Below are 18,199 nucleotides of genomic sequence, written 5' to 3'. Positions count from 1 at the left end.
GTGACCGGACATTCTCACTCAGAACGGCGCGCTATACCCGAATCCAAGGATTCAGTGGGTGGCTTGGCCTCTGTCAGGTCTAGCCTCGAAGCACGCGGAATTCCTGCAGCAGTTGCAGACACAATTCTGGCTTCGAGGCGGGATTCGACAAACATTCAGTATGAGGATAGGTGGTCCCGCTATGCGCGCTGGTGTTCAGATAAGGGGATTGCAGATCCCTTTTCTGCGGATTTAGTCCGAGTATTGGAGTTTTTGCAAGCTCGTTTGGAAGAAGGCTTGGCGGCTTTTCGACCATTCGCGGCTACTCCACCGCTATTTCCACTTTTCACACCCCTGTCGAAGGTGCTCTTCTGGGGGCAGCACCCTCTCATGCAGCGCTTTTTAACTGGCGTGGATCGGGTTCAACCTGCTGTCAGGCGAACCAGCCCACCTTGGGATTTGTCAATTGTGCTAGATTGGCTGTCCGGTCCTACGTTCTCACGTCTATCGGCAATTTCCATTCAGTTGTTAACATGGAAGGCTGTATTTCTGGTGGCGGTAACATCTGGATGTAGGGTCGGCGATTTACATGCTATGCCGGCAGGCCCGGTGCTGACTGTGTTCCATCCCAATCGTGTCAGTATTCGCCTCCCGGATACTTACCGCCCGAAGGTGGCTTGTTTCGGTCATTTGTGCTGCTTATCAGGCTAAGGGCAAGCCTCCCCCGAGGGGTTGAAGGCTCACTCGGTCAGGGCAGTAGCTACGTCAAAAGCTTTTGCATTGGCACTACCCATTGAAGAGATATGCTCTGCCGCTATTTGGAGCCGGCCTAGCACTTTTATCAGGCACTATCAGGTGATCGTGCACGTTTTGGCCGTTCTGTTCTCTCCAGTGGACAGTGTCCTGCCACCCTGACCGAGTGAGTCTTGGTTATCTGGTTAGTTGACGCTGCTTTCAATTGTGTTTATTGATATGTCCGCTGTTGTGTGATCTAACTCCTTTCGATTCTCTCCGGAGATTATGGTCGGTTGTGAGTTGGTTTTTCCCCCCTACGGTGCTCTCTAATAGACCATGATGTGGGTAGGGTTGTTTATTTTCGCACTGTGTGCTAACTTGCTATGCTTAAAGAACCACTAAACTTTGTTTTTTGTTACTCTTTTAACTATTACATATGAAAGATTTGTGGTTAGTCTTATGCGGAACACCAAATTTATTCTTTAAAAACTTGTGGTTAATTAATACCGAGCGATTAAAAGTGGCCAAAAAGTCGCCTGCTTCCCTCTCGCCCGCCAACGAAACCACAGACAGGTTACGTAACTCTGTCGCCAGAGCACTGCAGTGACGTCATATGAGGAACGATTTTCAGTTAGTTGTATAGAAAATGTGTAGCACGCTCATCATTTTGATGATTTTCGACATCAACGACGACATGCCGAATCGTTGCTTTGTCGTCAATTGCTCCTAGGGTCGAGGCGATGGTGTCCCCATGCACAGATTTCCACAGGACCCGCAGTTTCGTGCTAAATGGGTTATGTTTGTGAGTCTTGGCGGCGTTGTGGAAGCCTGAAAGCGATATCTTACTTGTGTTCAGATCGCTTCCACGGAAGTTAAAGAATCAAAACTACTTACTAGTTGTAGTAAAATATCTATATGATTGATGACCATAAAGATTTTCTATGACACAACTTGTAACATAGCGATTTCTTCCTCGAAGTGAGGTTGTGGTCGAAGTAACAATAATATTGTAAGTAGTATTATATTGACACCCACCTCGCTGCCACGAGAGAAATTGTTATGTTATACGCTTATGTCATGCAAAATCCTATTGGCCATCAATAAAATACATATTTTACTACCAGTAGAAAAGTAGTTTTGATTTTATAACTTCAGTGAAAACAAACCTAAATACCATTTATCCTCAGACTGGCGGATGTTCCCGATAGAGCGCATACGCCATTTTGAAAATCGTAAAGTCTGTTAGAATTAATGAGATTATAGTTTGTTTTCATCAAGTTAGAAAATCAAGACTACTTTCTACTTCGTAGTTAAATATGTATTGGAATCATAACCAAACGGATTTTGCATGACACAACTTACAACATAGCGATTTCTTCCGCGAGGCGAGGTGGGGGTCGAAGTCACAATACTCTTGCGATAAATTTCTTGCTACATTCCCATGGTTAATGTCCACTCACCAGTATGTAGATACTAGTCAGTAATGCGTCTTTATATTTGGTCTTATAATCCTAATTAGTTTATTATCATACTTGTATGCATTTTGAAACTAAATAAAATGCAGACGATCTGCTGATACTTATAGTGAATTTATAACAGAACTGTAATATCTAGACATTTTATAGTTTGCCAATGTGAATCATAATTTAGCACACACACCCTAGTGCATGTTGTCTGTCTCATTACACTTCCGGCGAAAACAATGATTCTGTTGAATGCTCACGACAAATGAATAAAAACATAATGCAAATATTAAAATTAAAACAGATTAAAGTTATAGGAACAATATCAGGCCATTACCTTGTTGAGGAATGTATCCATCAATATCCACAAAACTGTTCCAAATGATGTGTCTTTTAACAGTTTAATATCTGAAAAAAGTGATAAATCTTTTCAGGTATTGGTGTATAGTCTCATTGGTCACCCAAGATAGCACACCTGGCAACTAATTGCATAATGTCGCCTTTCTTTAAAAACAGTAATTTAGTTAGCCAATAATGGGCAATCAATCAATGTATTGCGGTTAATCCTTTGAAAGAAGGACGTTTTTACGCTTGAACCCGACCACGACAGAGTGTATTCAGTATAGATTAGTAAATCTACATACATAAACACTACCATTTGACAATTCCGCTGTGTAAGATAAAAGTAATTAATCAATCAGCGTGTTATCGGTTAATCCTTTGATCGATGTTTATAATGTTTAATATTTACTCCAGACACAAGAAATGCCAAATGGGAACCTTTGTCGGGTAATCTAAGTGTGTTACCACTAATTATACCTGTTATAAATTCATTAACTGACCATCAAGTGAATGATGACAAATAACATGTGTAGGTTTATACCGCCTAACACGGGTTACAACAAGGGAGTATTAATTGCTGTATTGCATGTGAAAACTTATGGGCCGACACTGTTTTGAGAATACAAACAGATTTTTACATGACATGATTAAATATCGAGGTAAAAAAAACACAGAAATGGGATCAATTTGGATCAGTCATTATACAAATAGGGCCCTAACGACACCAATCGATTTTGACAGAATCGTCTATGAAAACAATGTCGGTTACCCTCCCATAATGCCTCTCGCGGAAGCTCCGGGACATTTGACAGGTGAGTGTTGTGGCGTCTGTTACATTATTCTTAACGATCGCTATTCATGTGTACTTTGACAGAATTCCCTCCTCCCTGGCCTCCGGTCTTTGGGAGTCTGTGTTTATGCATATATGTACCCCAAGGACGATCTCTCTGAAAAAGAATCAACTAAACCTGCAGAGGTTTCTAATTCTTTGAAGAGAGTCGTCCTTGGGGTAGGGCCGCCCACCTCCCCGCAATTCTGTTCACTGATTTATTCAGCAGAAGGAATTATGATACGGGCCTAGGTGCTTACCTGGTTGGCTGTGCATGCATAGCAGGGAGGTAACTCCACGTGGTGGGGGCCGTATAATAGATAAAAAAGATTTTATTTATTGTATAATATTTTTATTAAAACATTGATACAACTGTCACAGGACATTTTCAGCCGCAGAAAATGCATATATGTACCCCAAGGACGACTGTCTTCAAAGAATTGGAAACCTCTGCAGGTTTAGTTAAATTTCATGCTGTTGTAGTTGGAAGTATTGGTATGTTTGATAACAGAATACAGCCGCAGATGTGTCAACCCTAACTAATAATGTTATTTGATGGCATACAAATGTGTATGAAGATATTGAGTGGTTAGTTTCACTTTTTATTGCATATATTGCAATGTTAAAATATCTTTGAATTTTTTTATCCCCCCGGCTTGTAATGCTGGTAGATATAATAAAAGCCTCGTCCTCCGTCAGTCCATAATGCTTTTGTTTCCGGAGCATAACTCAAAAAAGGTTCAATATTTTTCAACAAAACTTGGCAGATATATCAAACAGAACCTAGAGTGATACCTTTTGGTATTTACAGATTTTTGTCATTTTTATTTTTGTCGGTTTCCATGGAAACTTGTTTGACTTAGTCTCAAAAGGGAGGGGTTGGCTTCGTTTCCGGAGCAAAACTCGATAACCTTTCAACAGTCTAAGTAAACTTAGGCTCAGTATTATTCGTTACACTGCAATACTGAGTCTAACAAAACCTAGTGGAAGGACGCGTCAGATAACCTTTGAGCGACCTATGACCATCCAATCAAACGCGAGACGGCCGAACTGATTTAACCAATCAGACAACGACTACTTGTTACGGTTTGATGGCACTTACAAAGCGGTTTTGGGATTTTCTCTTCCCTGGTCGCTGACACTGATCTATCAACAAACGAAAATGCGCATAAAACACAGATATTTGACATGCAGCATATACGGTTATGTGTTTCTAATGACATGGTTACTATATGCTTATATTTTCCCAAGATGACATCATTGAATATTGACAAAAATGCTATTTTCAGCGACTATTTACTCATTGAGTGTATCACTCGGAAGCGATCGCGCGGAAAATAGCATTCGGAATCGTTCGAGTTTTTAGGTAAAGGTTCAATATGAGCGAATGATAACTTTCGCAATTTGGTAAGCTGTGTTCTGATTGGTCAGTCCAAAAGGTTAGCTGACGCAACCTTCTACTAGGTTTTGTTAGACTCAGTATAGCAGTGTAACGAAAAATACTGAGCCTAAGTTTACTTAGACTGACCTTTCAATATCTTTCATCAAAACTTGGCAGATATATGAGGCAGATCCCAAAGTGGTGCCTTTGCTATTTGCAGATTTTTGTCATTTTTCTTTTTCTTGGGTTCCATGGAAATGATTTGGACTTAGTCTCAAAAGGGAGGGGTGGGTTTCGTTTCCGGAGCACAACTTTTCAATATCTTTTTACGAGGCTTGGCAGACATATCAAACAGATCTTGAAGTGGTGCCTTTTGCTATTTACAGATATTTGGCATTTATATATTTCATGATTTCCATGGAAACGACTTAGTCTAAAAAAAAAGTCAAGTTGGATTTTAAGTAACTGTCAGATGATTTGTTCTACTACTTACAAAATTAAATAACTTCTCCGTTTGCCTTCCAAGAGCACATATAATGGATAGTTTCCTGGATTAGGGCTCCCCATGCCTGCCAACTGATGAGGAGGATTAGGCGGTTGAAGTATGTGACCTAGTTGTGTCATCACTGGTTTATAGTACAGTTTTTTAGAGGCCAGTAGTGTTGCACAACATCCACTTTCTGTTCTCTCACCTCATTTTTGGCATGCCTGGGAAAGAAAAACAACAACTTTGAAAATGTTCAAACTTAAAATATTAAAATATTGCTGAATAAACATCCTTCGTTAGATATTGACCAATTCTGTGCAGGTATCCCTGTGGGGACTGGAGACTTTTTCATAAAAGGAATGGAAAACTCCTGGTCTAAATGAGGGTCTGAGTGAGTTTGGTTTTACGCCGCACTCAGCAATATTCCAGCTATATGGCGGCGGTCTGTAAATAATCGAGTCTGGACCAGGCAGTCCAGTGATCAACAGCATGAGCAGCGATCCATGCAATTTGGATATGATGACATGTGTCAACCAAGTCAGCGAGTCTGACCACCCAATCCCATTTGTCACCTCTTCCGACAAGCATGGGTTACTGAAGACCAATTCTAACCTGGATGTTCATGGGTCCTGGTGTAAATACTCCAATGTATTCCTGTGTGTTTCCAGAGTAATCTGCCAATGGCGGGCCTGCAGCAGATCCAGAAAGCAGTGGAGTTCCTCACACTTCAGCAGGGTGCCCCAAAGAGCATTGAAGAGGCTAAAAAGAAGAAATTCCATTTCTGGGAAACCCAACCTGTTCCCAAATTTGGTGAGAAGAAATAATTTTAATGCTCAAGTTCAATGTGTCGGTCAAATCAAAGTCTGTGTGAATACATAATACATAACAGATTGTAGTACACGTAACCAAGGTAACTGGGTAATAGCATTAATAATTATCATTATGGACTAAGAATGCCATTGACTTGGGAGCATTGTGTCCAAGCATAATCAGAATGAAGCCTTGTGCTTTTCTTAACATTGGGTTATCCTTATGTTGCCTTTCAAGTTGGAGGGATGTTTTTGGATTGTTAGAGTAATTGTTTTGAGTTAATACCCTCGATATATCCATGAATAGTGTGTGTATAATTTTACGCTGCTTTTAGCAATATCACAGCAGAGGGCACCAAAAATGGGCTTCACACATAATACCCATGAGGGAATCAAACCCAGGACTTTGGTGTGACAAGTGAACCACTAGGCTACCCTATCATTCCCTGAATGGAAATAGCACTCGATGATAGAGAAGAGCCAGTGCGTCGATAAGATGTGACAGAAATATGGTCAGGCATTCCATTTGCAGCATTGGCCTTAAATTTGCTAATTGAAGAAAGGTTTGTGTCTGAAGATTAATGGGGTTTTTCTGTTTTAAGATGAGAAAATAACTGCTAATGAAGAAATTGAAGCTGACAAGCCAACAGGAGAGATCAGACAAGAGAGCTACTCCCTACCTCAGGGCTTTCAGTGGGACACACTTGACATAAGCAATCCTCTCATTGTAAGTATAATCATACCTTTCAAAATATCCCCTATCAGACAGTTGTTTTCTTCATTTCAGTAATGAGTATATTTGTAGTTTATGTTGTTAGCTAAACAGTTGCCAGCTGAACTCTGCTTTGATGCTTTACAAGTATTACATTAGAGACGTCATTAGAGTCAGTCATAGCCAACAAGGAACTCTGAATTCTGTGTCCCAAATAAATTTATATTGTCAAAGCTTTGGCAAGGCTTATTACTCAGTCTTGCTTGAGACAATGAAGAATAATGTGGCTTTCCTGGAGACATCAGGTTGTTGGAATAACAGCACACCAGCACATGAGCCATCATGGACAACAGAATGTGTCATCTCCAGTTATTTGCGTCAATGTGGTCATAGAAACTTGCAGTGATGTTGCTGTGGTCTTCTTCACAAACAATGAGAACTGTGGAAGATTTATTATAATGTTCAGCAAGGATTACGGAAAATAACGTCACATATGTCTGCCACTACAGTTTGTGGCAAACGTTTGTGATATATTGAGGAGGTATTGAGATCTGATTGTAGTGAGATTGAACTTGGTGAAAACGTGTATACTTGATTAGATGAGTAAACAGTCAACAAGAACATATGATGATGATTCAGTGAGTCTGACCTGCTCAAACTGAGAACTGTTTCCATTTCAGTTGAAAGAGCTGTACACACTCCTGAATGAAAATTATGTAGAAGATGATGACAACATGTTTAGATTTGATTATTCTCCAGAATTTCTCCAGTGGTAAGTCTAGTTTGAATGGTCTCTATAACAATAACGACGAATATTTATACCTTTGAAGTTTGTAGATATTTATTCTACACAAAGTGGTACCTTGTCTTCATTTCATGCATGCATATATTATCTGCAAAGCTCACAGGTCATACTACGATTTTAAGCTAAGGAATGTTGGTCACCAAGAGTCCTTGAATCAGTTTCTACTACTAGGACTTCGGTCAAAACCCACACTAAACACATGTTGCACATGTAATGTCTCCTTCAGCGAGTGATTTCGTATGAACTTGGGAACTTTAAATTGGCTAATTGGGATAAGATTGTTACCTCATGATTCATCACAGGCAGCTTCTGTTGTATATTCCCCAGGGAGTTGAGAATGGAAATGGCATGACTTCTAAGCATTGTATTCAGATGGTAAAAAGACAAGATTTACTAACTATATATGCATGTAGTAGTGGGACATACCTGTCTTTGTGAGTAGACACAAGTTTTATATGGGAGCCTGAATGTGGAATCTGTTGTTTGCAGGGCTCTTCAACCTCCAGGCTGGATAAAGGACTGGCACTGTGGTGTGAGGGTCACAAAAAGTGGAAAACTTGTTGGCTTCATAAGTGCTGTTCCTGCTCACATCAAAATATATGAAAGGTTTGTACGAGTAGAAATTGTCAGCTCTTTCCAGCTGTAGTATAGAATTGGATCCAGCATTGCTTCCTGATAAATGCTGAGGGAATAATCACTCCAGTTTGGGTTTTTGTAAAACTTTGAGCATGTTAGTTTTTGTTAATGTTAATAGGTATTCCCCAGCATTTAGTTTGTATGTACATAAACGCATAATTACTGTTTAAGTCAGTTTTTTATATAGAAAAAAGTCAACAATAATAATTTCACAGACTTCTCAACAATAGTGCAACTCAGGCCTCAGTCAATCAGGAAACAATCATTTGTTTTGTGGGACTTGATTTCTTTTGTTAGGTTTATGGAAACGTAAATATCAAAACAATAACCATGAAGTCACCTACAACTTGATTTATTTCACCAGCAATAGTTTTATATGTGTTTATTTACTCTGTGTCTTTTTCTTTTTGCAGAAGAAAGAAAATGGTAGAAATAAATTTCTTATGTGTGCATAAAAAGTTACGATCAAAGCGTGTTGCCCCGGTGCTGATCCGAGAGATCACAAGACGGGTTCATCAACAAGGGTTGTTCCAGGCTGTGTATACGGCTGGCGTGGTCTTACCAAAACCTGTAACGTCTTGTAGGTGAGTTGGCACCATTTCTGTAGAATCTGCATGCATATATGATGTAAAACAACTTGGTTACTGAGTGTATTTTGTGTCCATTCTGTAATAATAAATACCCTGGACCATTTCAGCATCATAGAGCTTTATTCAGGAAGTGTTATCTCCTCACATTCTCTGAATAGAAACAGCAAACAGAATTTCTCATCTTCTTTGGTCTAATTTGAGTGGATGACTGCTTTTAGCATTGCTGTTTTGAAATCAGTTAAAGCAAAGCTGTGGATGCAATGGATTCCAGGGTTAAACAGATAACTGACAATGAAAACTTTATGGAGTTGTTCAAATGAGATACCTTGATGAAAACCACACCCCTGCTAAAGATTAATTGTAAAAACATTGACATTTTAGAAAGAAAACGACACTAGTTTAGTTTAGATTTAGAAAGTGAAAAGTTACTGATTTGTTCAGTGACTTGACCAAAGATCACATGGACTGTTACCTATACTTTGTATAACTGGTGATGTTTTTCTTTCTAGGTATTGGCATCGATCACTAAATCCACGGAAACTAATTGAAGTGAAGTTTTCTCATCTTAGCCGTCACATGACTATGCAAAGAACTCTAAAGCTGTACAAATTACCAGAGGTGAGGATACTACAGTGTTACATACACATGATCCATTGGAAGGTCTGTCTAGGGGAGGTTTGTCAACACGGCCCAATTCACTATGCAATGTGCCTCCTTGGGCATGCCAGAACCCTATGTTAATGAGTTCAAATCCTTGTTCGCCCTGTTTTTGTCCCCAGGATTGTCAGCAGCATACCTGTGCTTGTGGGTAAATGTCTCACACCAGCATCATTTTGGGTTTTCCTCCCATAGTAAGCTGTCACGCTCTAGTAGGATGGAATACCGTGAAAAGCTTTGCTAAACCTAACTCAGCCTTTTGCTCACTTACAGTGTAGCTTTGAAGGCATTTGAACTTTGAATCTTCCTTGAAAGTCCTCGAATTTGGAGACCATGGTTATCTCTGCTCTTAAATGTATATATTAAAAAATGTATAGGAAATCAAAAAGGATTCAGTTACTCATGTTTCTGGAAATACTCATATTAAATAACTCTGACTGTTGATCTTCTGTGCAGTATCTGAACTCATAGTTTATGAGCATTGTGCTAGTTCTATCTATAAAAACTTTCTTCTCTGCTTTCAGTCCCCAAAGACTCCAGGCTTTCGGCCATTCACACCAGCGGATGTCCCAGAAGCGTACAAATTGTTAGCATCGGTAAGGACACAGTAAACACAGAACTGTCACTTCTCTGTGTATTTACCTGTGATAATGCCATTATCTCATTTAAGTCCAATCGTTTACCTAAATTCTGCCTAATGTTGAAAAATGTTTGATTCTGATTGGTTGGAGAGAGATCTCTCTTTCCTATTGCGCAGATCGATGCTTATGCTGTTGATCACTGGATTGTCTGGTCAAGACTATTATTTACAGACCGCCGCCATATAGCTGGAATATTGCTGAGTGCGGCGTAAAACTAAACTCACTCACTCACTCCTAAAGAAAATATATTAGGACTTTTTACACAAAAACTTTGCATATGAATATATTGATCCATGAAAAGTGGCCTCACTATTAACATCTGACAAATTCTGACTAGCACACAAGGAAGTGAAATCAGGTAGACCCAGAGATACCGTTGACCATTTTGTGTTTTTGAGCCAGTGAGATATCTGTTTTCTAAAGTGCTTTGACTTCATTGTCTGGCAGCCATGGACAGTACTTTACGGGAAGAATGACCAGTCTTTCAATCACTTCATCAAAATTATTAAAGTTATGTTCTGGGGTTTTAACTGAATCAGTGGTAGAAGGAAGTGTGGGCTCAGCTGACTGCAATATCCAGCTTATGAGAAAATACACATGGTAATCCTAATCTATGCGTATTAAATAATCCCTAGCAGAACACGAGATATACTGATAAAATAATTGGCAAATCATTTAAATTTGTTATTGACCGAGTTTGTTTATACACGTTCATCTGTTTGTTCCTGAAATTCGCTGAAAGTATACAATGTACATGTAGTGATATGTGCATTATGTTTGGATGCGCCACATTACTCAAGAAGATATGGCATTTCGAATGTTGGTGGACCGCCTCCGTGGTGGAGTGGTTAGAGCGTCCGCCCGGAGAGCGGAAGGTCGCGGGTTCGATCCCCGACCGCGTCATACCAAAAGACGTTAAAATATGGTACTTGTTGGTCCCTGTCTGGCGCTCGGCATTAATAGGTACAACAAGGACTGGTAGGCTCGGAGTCAGTATAATGTGTCTGAGTGGGGTATTCATGCTTCACTGCGGTATGGTATCTCAGTGGGCTAGCCCTATAAAACCAGCTTCAGTCTGGGCTATTACAAGCAGCCGCACATACACATACACACGCATGCACGTCGTCATATGAGCGAAATATTCTCAAGCACGACGTTAAACCCAATTTCACCTCACCTCACCTCGAATGTTGGTTGTTACATCACGGAAACCCAAGGACTACTGAAGGATGCTTTGTGGGATAATATAGACTTCTGTGGTAGTTAATGTAGAAATACAGTCTTGTTTATCCTTAACAAATATTTAGAAGGAGGAAATGGTTGATCGAGTGGTCTGTACTTCCTGTGTCATCAACACAACATAAATAAACATGGTTATACTAACGTAAATAGAATATATTTTCATAAGGGCCTTTTGCCATTTGTGATCAATACATGCCATAAGGGCCCTTTGGGACGGTGGGGTAGCCTGGTGGTTTAAGCGTTTGCTTGTCATCCTGAAAACCCGGGTTCGACTCCCCACATGGGTACAATGTGTGAAGCCTATTTCTGGTGTCCCCCTGCCGTGATATTGCTGGAATATTGCTAAAAGCGGCGTAAAACCAAACTTACTCACTCACTCATTCACTCATAAGGGCCCTTGATGTTTTCAATATGCCAATTCATATTTCATTGTGCAATAGCATGGTCCAAAATGATCCCTGGGATATCTATAGGAGGGTAGGGAAGAGTGAAAGATGTGGTTTTATTGTGTCCAGTATATTTGACAGTAGGAGGCCAGGCTGATTGTAATAGATAACTGCCATGGAGATTGGATGACCAAGCCTGTCACAGTTACCTTCGTGGGATTGTAAGACATTGTTCTAGATTAAAGTTAGCACTTTACAGGGCAAGGAAAGTTGATGTGGGTATTGGATGACCACAATGGTTTGTCTGTCATGGCCGGGCTGTATCTGCGTGCCATTCTGCATTGCAACATACTGTTTAACTTGTTTACCACAACTGAATTGATCATTCTGTCTTTTGTGTGAGTGTTGATGTAATGTATTTTATTGCCATCAAATCTAACCACATGATCTGTTTCTTTTTGCAGTACCTAGACACATTTGATTTGTCCCCTAATTTTAGTGAAGAAGAATTTCGACATTGGTTCATTCCCAGGAATGGAATAGTTGATAGCTATGTTGTAGAAGTAAGTATAATTCTTGATAACTCTTTCCTGTTTACATGTTTATGCCAGACATAATGGACCCATGAAGATCCAGGTTAGAATTGATCTTCAGTAACCCATGCTTGTCGTAAGAGGCCACTAACGGGATCGGGTGGTCAGGCTCGCTGACACGTGTCATCGTATCATAATAGATCAATGTTCATGCTGTTAATCACTGGATTGTCTGGTCCCCAGATTCTATTATTTACAGACCACCGCCATATAGCTGGAATATTGCTGAGTGTGGCATAAAACTAAGCTCACTCACTCACTCACTCACTCACTCCAGACATAATGTGTTTTTGTCATTTTGTCATCATTGCATTATTGTTCATCTGTATGTTCCGTCCCATGGGCACCCTGTTATGAATAGGTCCCAAGCTCCCCTTTATTAGCTCTTAGATACGAAAATTGCCCAGTTCGATTGTGGGGTCGAATATTGTCACAGCATCAGACAGGGATTTACATGGAGTCCTGTATTTGAGAGTCCCTGGAACTCATACTCTTAATTTTCAGGGGTCCTGGACAACAAAATGGGGGTCCCAGACACTTAAATATGATTGTTAATACTGTTATTGTATTGTGTATCATGATCATCACATTGTTGCAAATAATACTATAACCCAGCTAGTAGCAAACTTAGTGATAACTTATTGTCACTTGATTTGAATTTTACAAAAAAGAATTTGTACTTTTTTAGTCTCTGCTAATGAATTTTGTTTGCTTCCTTTGTCAATTTTTATGCATAAAGGATGCAGGAATTGGCGTCCTGTAAATCCCTGATCAGATGTCTTCATGTTGTGATGGAGTGGCACCTGTAAAGATGCAGGTTAGATTTGGTCTTCAGGAACCCATGCTTGTTGTAAGAGGGTCATTGCTTTAACTCTGAAATGTTTGGTAGTACAGGTTGTCAGGATATGGCTGGAGTATTGCTGACTGCAACTTCTGATAGCTTCACTACTCATAGGTTGTGTCCCTTTCTCTGTCAGGATCAACTGGTCATATATTTTGTTATTCCCTCGGACAAATTCAAGGAAAAGGCCGGCATATATTGCCAGATCTCTCTCTCTCATTATATTTATTGTTTTACTGATCTTTAGTTAAGACATGTCTGATTGTTGTTGTGTGCAGGTTGATGGGACAGTTACGGACTTTGTGAGTTTCTACACGCTGCCCTCCACTGTGATGCACCACCCCCAGCACAAGTCCCTCAAGGCAGCCTACTCCTTCTACAACGTAGCCCACAAGACGCCCTGGGTAGATCTCATGCAGGACGCTCTTATAGTAGCTAAAAATGTAAGTCGCTTACCACATAGCAATAAAGGAGGAAAGATAAAGGCATTGATATTGTCATTGTTTTATGTTTCCAGTTTTTTATATGCAGGACCTTTAGTCATGTCTCCAGTACTTGTGTTAGTCTTGACAAGGGCAAATGAAGATCATGTGACCAAAGTGTGTTTGGATGATGGTCTTTCTGATGACAATGTTTAAGGGTGCTGGGACTTAAGCTTTTTGTTCAAGACAGAATATTTGTTTCTGTCACTTCAGCAAGATATGCCAATCTTTTTTTTCCGTGAGGAGGAAACGGCAATATTTTTAAACCCATAAGACAATAAGCTAAAACATGTAGTTTTGGTATGCATAGTTTACACAAGATAGATGTCATTTGCTGTATCTCAGTTTAGTGCAGAGTATATCAGAAACTACAGAAGCTGAATGTGTCTGTCGGTTGATTGCAGGTTGGCTTTGACGTGTTCAACGCCCTGGATCTAATGGACAACAAGGAGTTCCTGGAGAAGCTGAAGTTCGGGATCGGTGATGGCAATCTTCAGTATTACTTGTATAACTGGAAGTGCCCGGCAATGGACACAAGGCGGGTCAGTAAATGGTAGCTCTGGAACTACATTGTTGGGGGCTTTTTTTGTACGTTGGAAGGTCATGGGCAGTTCTATCAGTCCTGGAAAATTCTCTAAAGAATGATTCAATGTGCCATGTACTTATCTGACAAAATTGGTTTTGTTGGCACATTGGCAACTGAGAATTGATAGACACAGCTGTCAGTCGGCTGGCGTGTCATGGCACCCAGTGGTGTTCCCCATAGTGTAATGGTATCCAGTGGTGTTCACCATAGTGTGTCATGGTATCCAGTGGTGTTCACAATAGTGTGTCATGGTATCCAGTGGTGTTCACCAATAGTGTGTCATATTACCCAGTGGTGTTCACAATAGTGTCATGGTATCCAGTGGTGTTCACCATAGTGTGTCATGGTATCCAGTGGTGTTCACCATATGTGTCATGGTGTTCCAGTGGTGTGTGTCATGGTATCAGTGGTGTATCCAGTGGTGTAGTGTCATGGTATCCAGTGGTGTTCACCATAGTGTGTCATGGTATCCAGTGGTGTATCCAGTGGTGTCCACCATGGTGTCATGGTATCACCATAGTGTGTCATGGTATCCAGTGGTGTTCACCATAGTGTGTCATGGTATCCAGTGGTGTTCACCATAGTGTTCATGGTATCCAGTGGTGTTCACCATAGTGTGTCATGGTATCCAGTGGTGTTCACCATAGTGTGTCATGGTATCCAGTGGTGTTCACCATAGTGTGTCATGGTATCCAGTGGTGTTCACCATAGTGTGTCATGGTATCCAGTGGTGTTCACCATAGTGTGTCATATTAACCCAGTGGTGTTCACCATAGTGTGTCATGGTACCCAGTGGTGTTCACCATAGTGTGTCATGGTATCCAGTGGTGTTCACCAATAGTGTCATGTCATGGTACCCAGTGGTGTTCACAATAGTGTGTCATGGTACCCAGTGGTGTTCACCATAGTAGTGTGTCATGTTCACCCAGTGTCAGTGTGTTCACAATAGTGTGTCATCACCCAGTGGTGTTCACAATAGTGTGTCATGGTACCCAGTGGTGTTCACCATAGTGTCATGGTATCCAGTGGTGTTCACAATGTGTACCCAGTGGTGTTCACAATAGTGTGTCATGGTACCCAGTGGTGTTCACCCAGTGGTGTGGTGTTCACCAATAGTGTGTCATGCTCAGTGTGTTCACAATAGTGTGTCATGGTACCCAGTGGTGTTCACCATAGTGTCATGGTACCCAGTGGTGTTCACCATAGTGTGTCATGGTACCCAGTGGTGTTCACCATAGTGTGTCATGGTACCCAGTGGTGTTCACAATAGTGTGTCATGCTCAGTGCCAGTGGTGTTCACAATAGTGTGTCATGGTACCCAGTGGTGTTCACAATAGTGTGTCATGGTACCCAGTGGTGTTCACCATAGTGTGTCATGGTACCCAGTGGTGTTCACCATAGTGTGTCATGGTACCCAGTGGTGTTCACCATAGTGTGTCATGGTACCCAGTGGTGTTCACCATAGTGTGTCATGGTACCCAGTGGTGTTCACATAGTGTGTCATGGTACCCAGTGGTGTTCACAATAGTGTGTCATGCTCAGTACCCAGTGGTGTGGTGTTCACAATAGTTCGTCATGGTGGTACCCAGTGGTGTTCACCATAGTGTGTCATGGTACCCAGTGGTGTTCACCATACCCAGTGGTGTTCACCATAGTGTGTCATGGTACCCAGTGGTGTTCACCATAGTGTGTCATATTACCCAGTGGTGTTCACCATAGTGTGTCATGGTACCCAGTGGTGTTCACAATAGTGTGTCATGGTACCCAGTGGTGTTCACCATAGTGTGTCATGGTACCCAGTGGTGTCACAATAGTGTGTGGTACCCAGTGGTGTTCACCATAGTGTGTCATGGTACCCAGTGGTGTTCACCATAGTGTCATGGTACCCATGGTGTTCACCATGTGTGTCATAGTGGTGTTCACCCAGTGGTGTTCACAATAGTGTGTCATGGTACCAAGTGGTGTTCACCATAGTGTGTCATGGTACCCAGTGGTGTTCACAATAGTGTGTCATGGTACCCAGTTGTGTTGACCATTGTTTATGCTGTCAACACTAATTTGCTGCAGTATGCTGAAATTGTCATGGTATCAACTGGCGTTGCTGAAATTGTCATGGTACCAACTGACGTTCCCCACTCGTTGCACTATGAACACAGACTGACTGACTGCTCATTGCTTATATTGTCTTATTGTACTGCTCTTTGTAGGTCATCGTTGTGTTAACCCTTCTGTCTTTGTCAACAGGTTGGCCTGGTGCTACAGTGAGTCTGGTGTTTAATGAGGGATGATTGGGACACAGTGTAAGCTGCCTTGGCAGCCTTGGTATCATCCAGTAAGCAGTGACATGACCACTAGGTGGCGCTGCTTGCCAGCTTCTCATGTGATAGTGCTCTCCTCGCTTCTCTCCCCTTGGCCATGTTGTATCCATCAACAAAGATGCTTCCATTCTTGGAGACCGATGCTTGATCAGATTCTTCGATTCATGTTAATATCAGACTACTGATAGTAAGATCAGGATTATTAGGTTTGGATTGACAAGACACTGAACAGATTATGTAGCTATTACTTGCAAAAAATATTGTTCTGATTGTGTATGAGTGGTTATTACCATCTAACCATAATAGTCATCGTCATCATCATCATCGCATCATCCACAAGCACCGGCATTAAAAACACTACCCCACGAGATTCACCATGGAAACAGTTGCTGTAATTTCATAGGAGAACTCTTTATTTTGTTCTTATTTTAGTATTTTCATACTAAAGCAATGCATTTATATAATTTCAACTTCTTAGACACTGATTCTGTCAATCAGTGCACAGGTTCTTCTATAATCAAATGTCACCCTGTAATTTGGAACTAGTCTTTTCCTAAGCTGTTTTGAATGCAGATTTTTGAGGTGCAAATTTGTTTATAGTTTTGCTATATTCTATGTGATACACTGTGTGAATGTCTAAAATATCTCTATTGAGATAAAATGGTGAGAATAGATGAATTTGTTGTGAAATTGTGGAAACAATAATGATAATGTATGTTCTGATCTACGTAACTTTATTTCAAAGGTCAGTTTAATTATGCAAACTTGGTTTGTAAGGTTCAGTTTATTATTGTGCTAGATAATCATGACAAACCCAGTAATTAACCAACTGGAGAGCGAACTGTTTTCCCACAGATACCGGTAACACTCCCAATGATGTACAGTTGATATTTATGTCCCAATGTTGTTAGCAACACAAACATGGCTTTGTGTTCGAGAATATTAAGGAGCACTTATCATTTGTATTATATACATTTTGTCGATCAAAACCGTGATTGTGTCAATACATAATCAGAATGAAGTAAAGCCCTGGTTGTCTTAATCCTGAATTGGAATAAAGAGGAGAATGAATTATTCACATAATTATTGTTCTTTACACAAAGAAAGGATCTTTTAGGAAGAAATGGCATCTTGGTTTTTGCATCATTTCGTAATGAAAGTTAAGGTTTGTGACATCACAATGGACTCGTCAGTCCAACTCTATTGTCCGTTTGGCTCAAAAAGGGACCAATGAATTGCAATCTGACTCGAAAACTAATAAACATATAAAACTCAATGAAACACTGTTCATAATCAAAAGATCAGACCGAATCTGTGATTTTTTTGCAGAATTTATGTCCCAAAAATAAAAAAGTTGTTTAACAAACTGTCATTAAAGTTTTGACACAGTTCATTATTTGTTACGAGGGAGGAGTGCAATGAGAGGAACAGCCAGGTGTATGTGAAGCACGTACACAAGTGCTGATAAAGGTATTGATTCATTTACCTGGGCTGTGGCGTCTCCATCCTTTCTCTCACACCTGGCTGTTTATCTCTGTGCATTCCACCCTCGTAACAAATAGTGAACTGTGTAAATAGTTTAATGATACAGTCTGTCTAAACCGGCACTCATCGGGACTGAAGATATAATCCGGTTTATACAGTGTGCCAGATTGTAGAGCTGACACAGTTACCTACAACTAGAA

General features: G+C 40.6%; 1 protein-coding gene across 1 annotated transcript in view; it reads left to right on the top strand.

Moving 5' to 3' along the window:
* LOC124260857 (glycylpeptide N-tetradecanoyltransferase 2-like) overlaps positions 1-17,854 on the top strand; it is a 34,560-nt gene extending 16,706 nt beyond the window's left edge. Inside the window, exons 3-13 of the mRNA XM_046695179.1 lie at positions 5,885-6,026; positions 6,628-6,752; positions 7,418-7,509; positions 8,032-8,148; positions 8,592-8,762; positions 9,278-9,386; positions 9,950-10,021; positions 12,159-12,257; positions 13,407-13,571; positions 14,015-14,152; positions 16,441-17,854. Of these exons, the coding sequence (XP_046551135.1) occupies positions 5,885-6,026; positions 6,628-6,752; positions 7,418-7,509; positions 8,032-8,148; positions 8,592-8,762; positions 9,278-9,386; positions 9,950-10,021; positions 12,159-12,257; positions 13,407-13,571; positions 14,015-14,152; positions 16,441-16,461 (1,251 nt within the window). The 3' untranslated portion in view covers positions 16,462-17,854. The remainder of the gene's footprint in view (positions 1-5,884; positions 6,027-6,627; positions 6,753-7,417; positions 7,510-8,031; positions 8,149-8,591; positions 8,763-9,277; positions 9,387-9,949; positions 10,022-12,158; positions 12,258-13,406; positions 13,572-14,014; positions 14,153-16,440) is intronic.
* Positions 17,855-18,199: the final 345 nt, after the last annotated feature.

Source organism: Haliotis rubra, unplaced genomic scaffold, assembly GCF_003918875.1.
Source record: "Haliotis rubra isolate DU_JTF1 unplaced genomic scaffold, ASM391887v1 Scf78, whole genome shotgun sequence".
In the NCBI taxonomy this organism is placed as follows: domain Eukaryota; kingdom Metazoa; phylum Mollusca; class Gastropoda; order Lepetellida; family Haliotidae; genus Haliotis; species Haliotis rubra.
The sequence above is the reverse complement of the archived record's forward strand: the minus strand, read 5'-3'. Positions and strand labels throughout refer to the sequence as shown.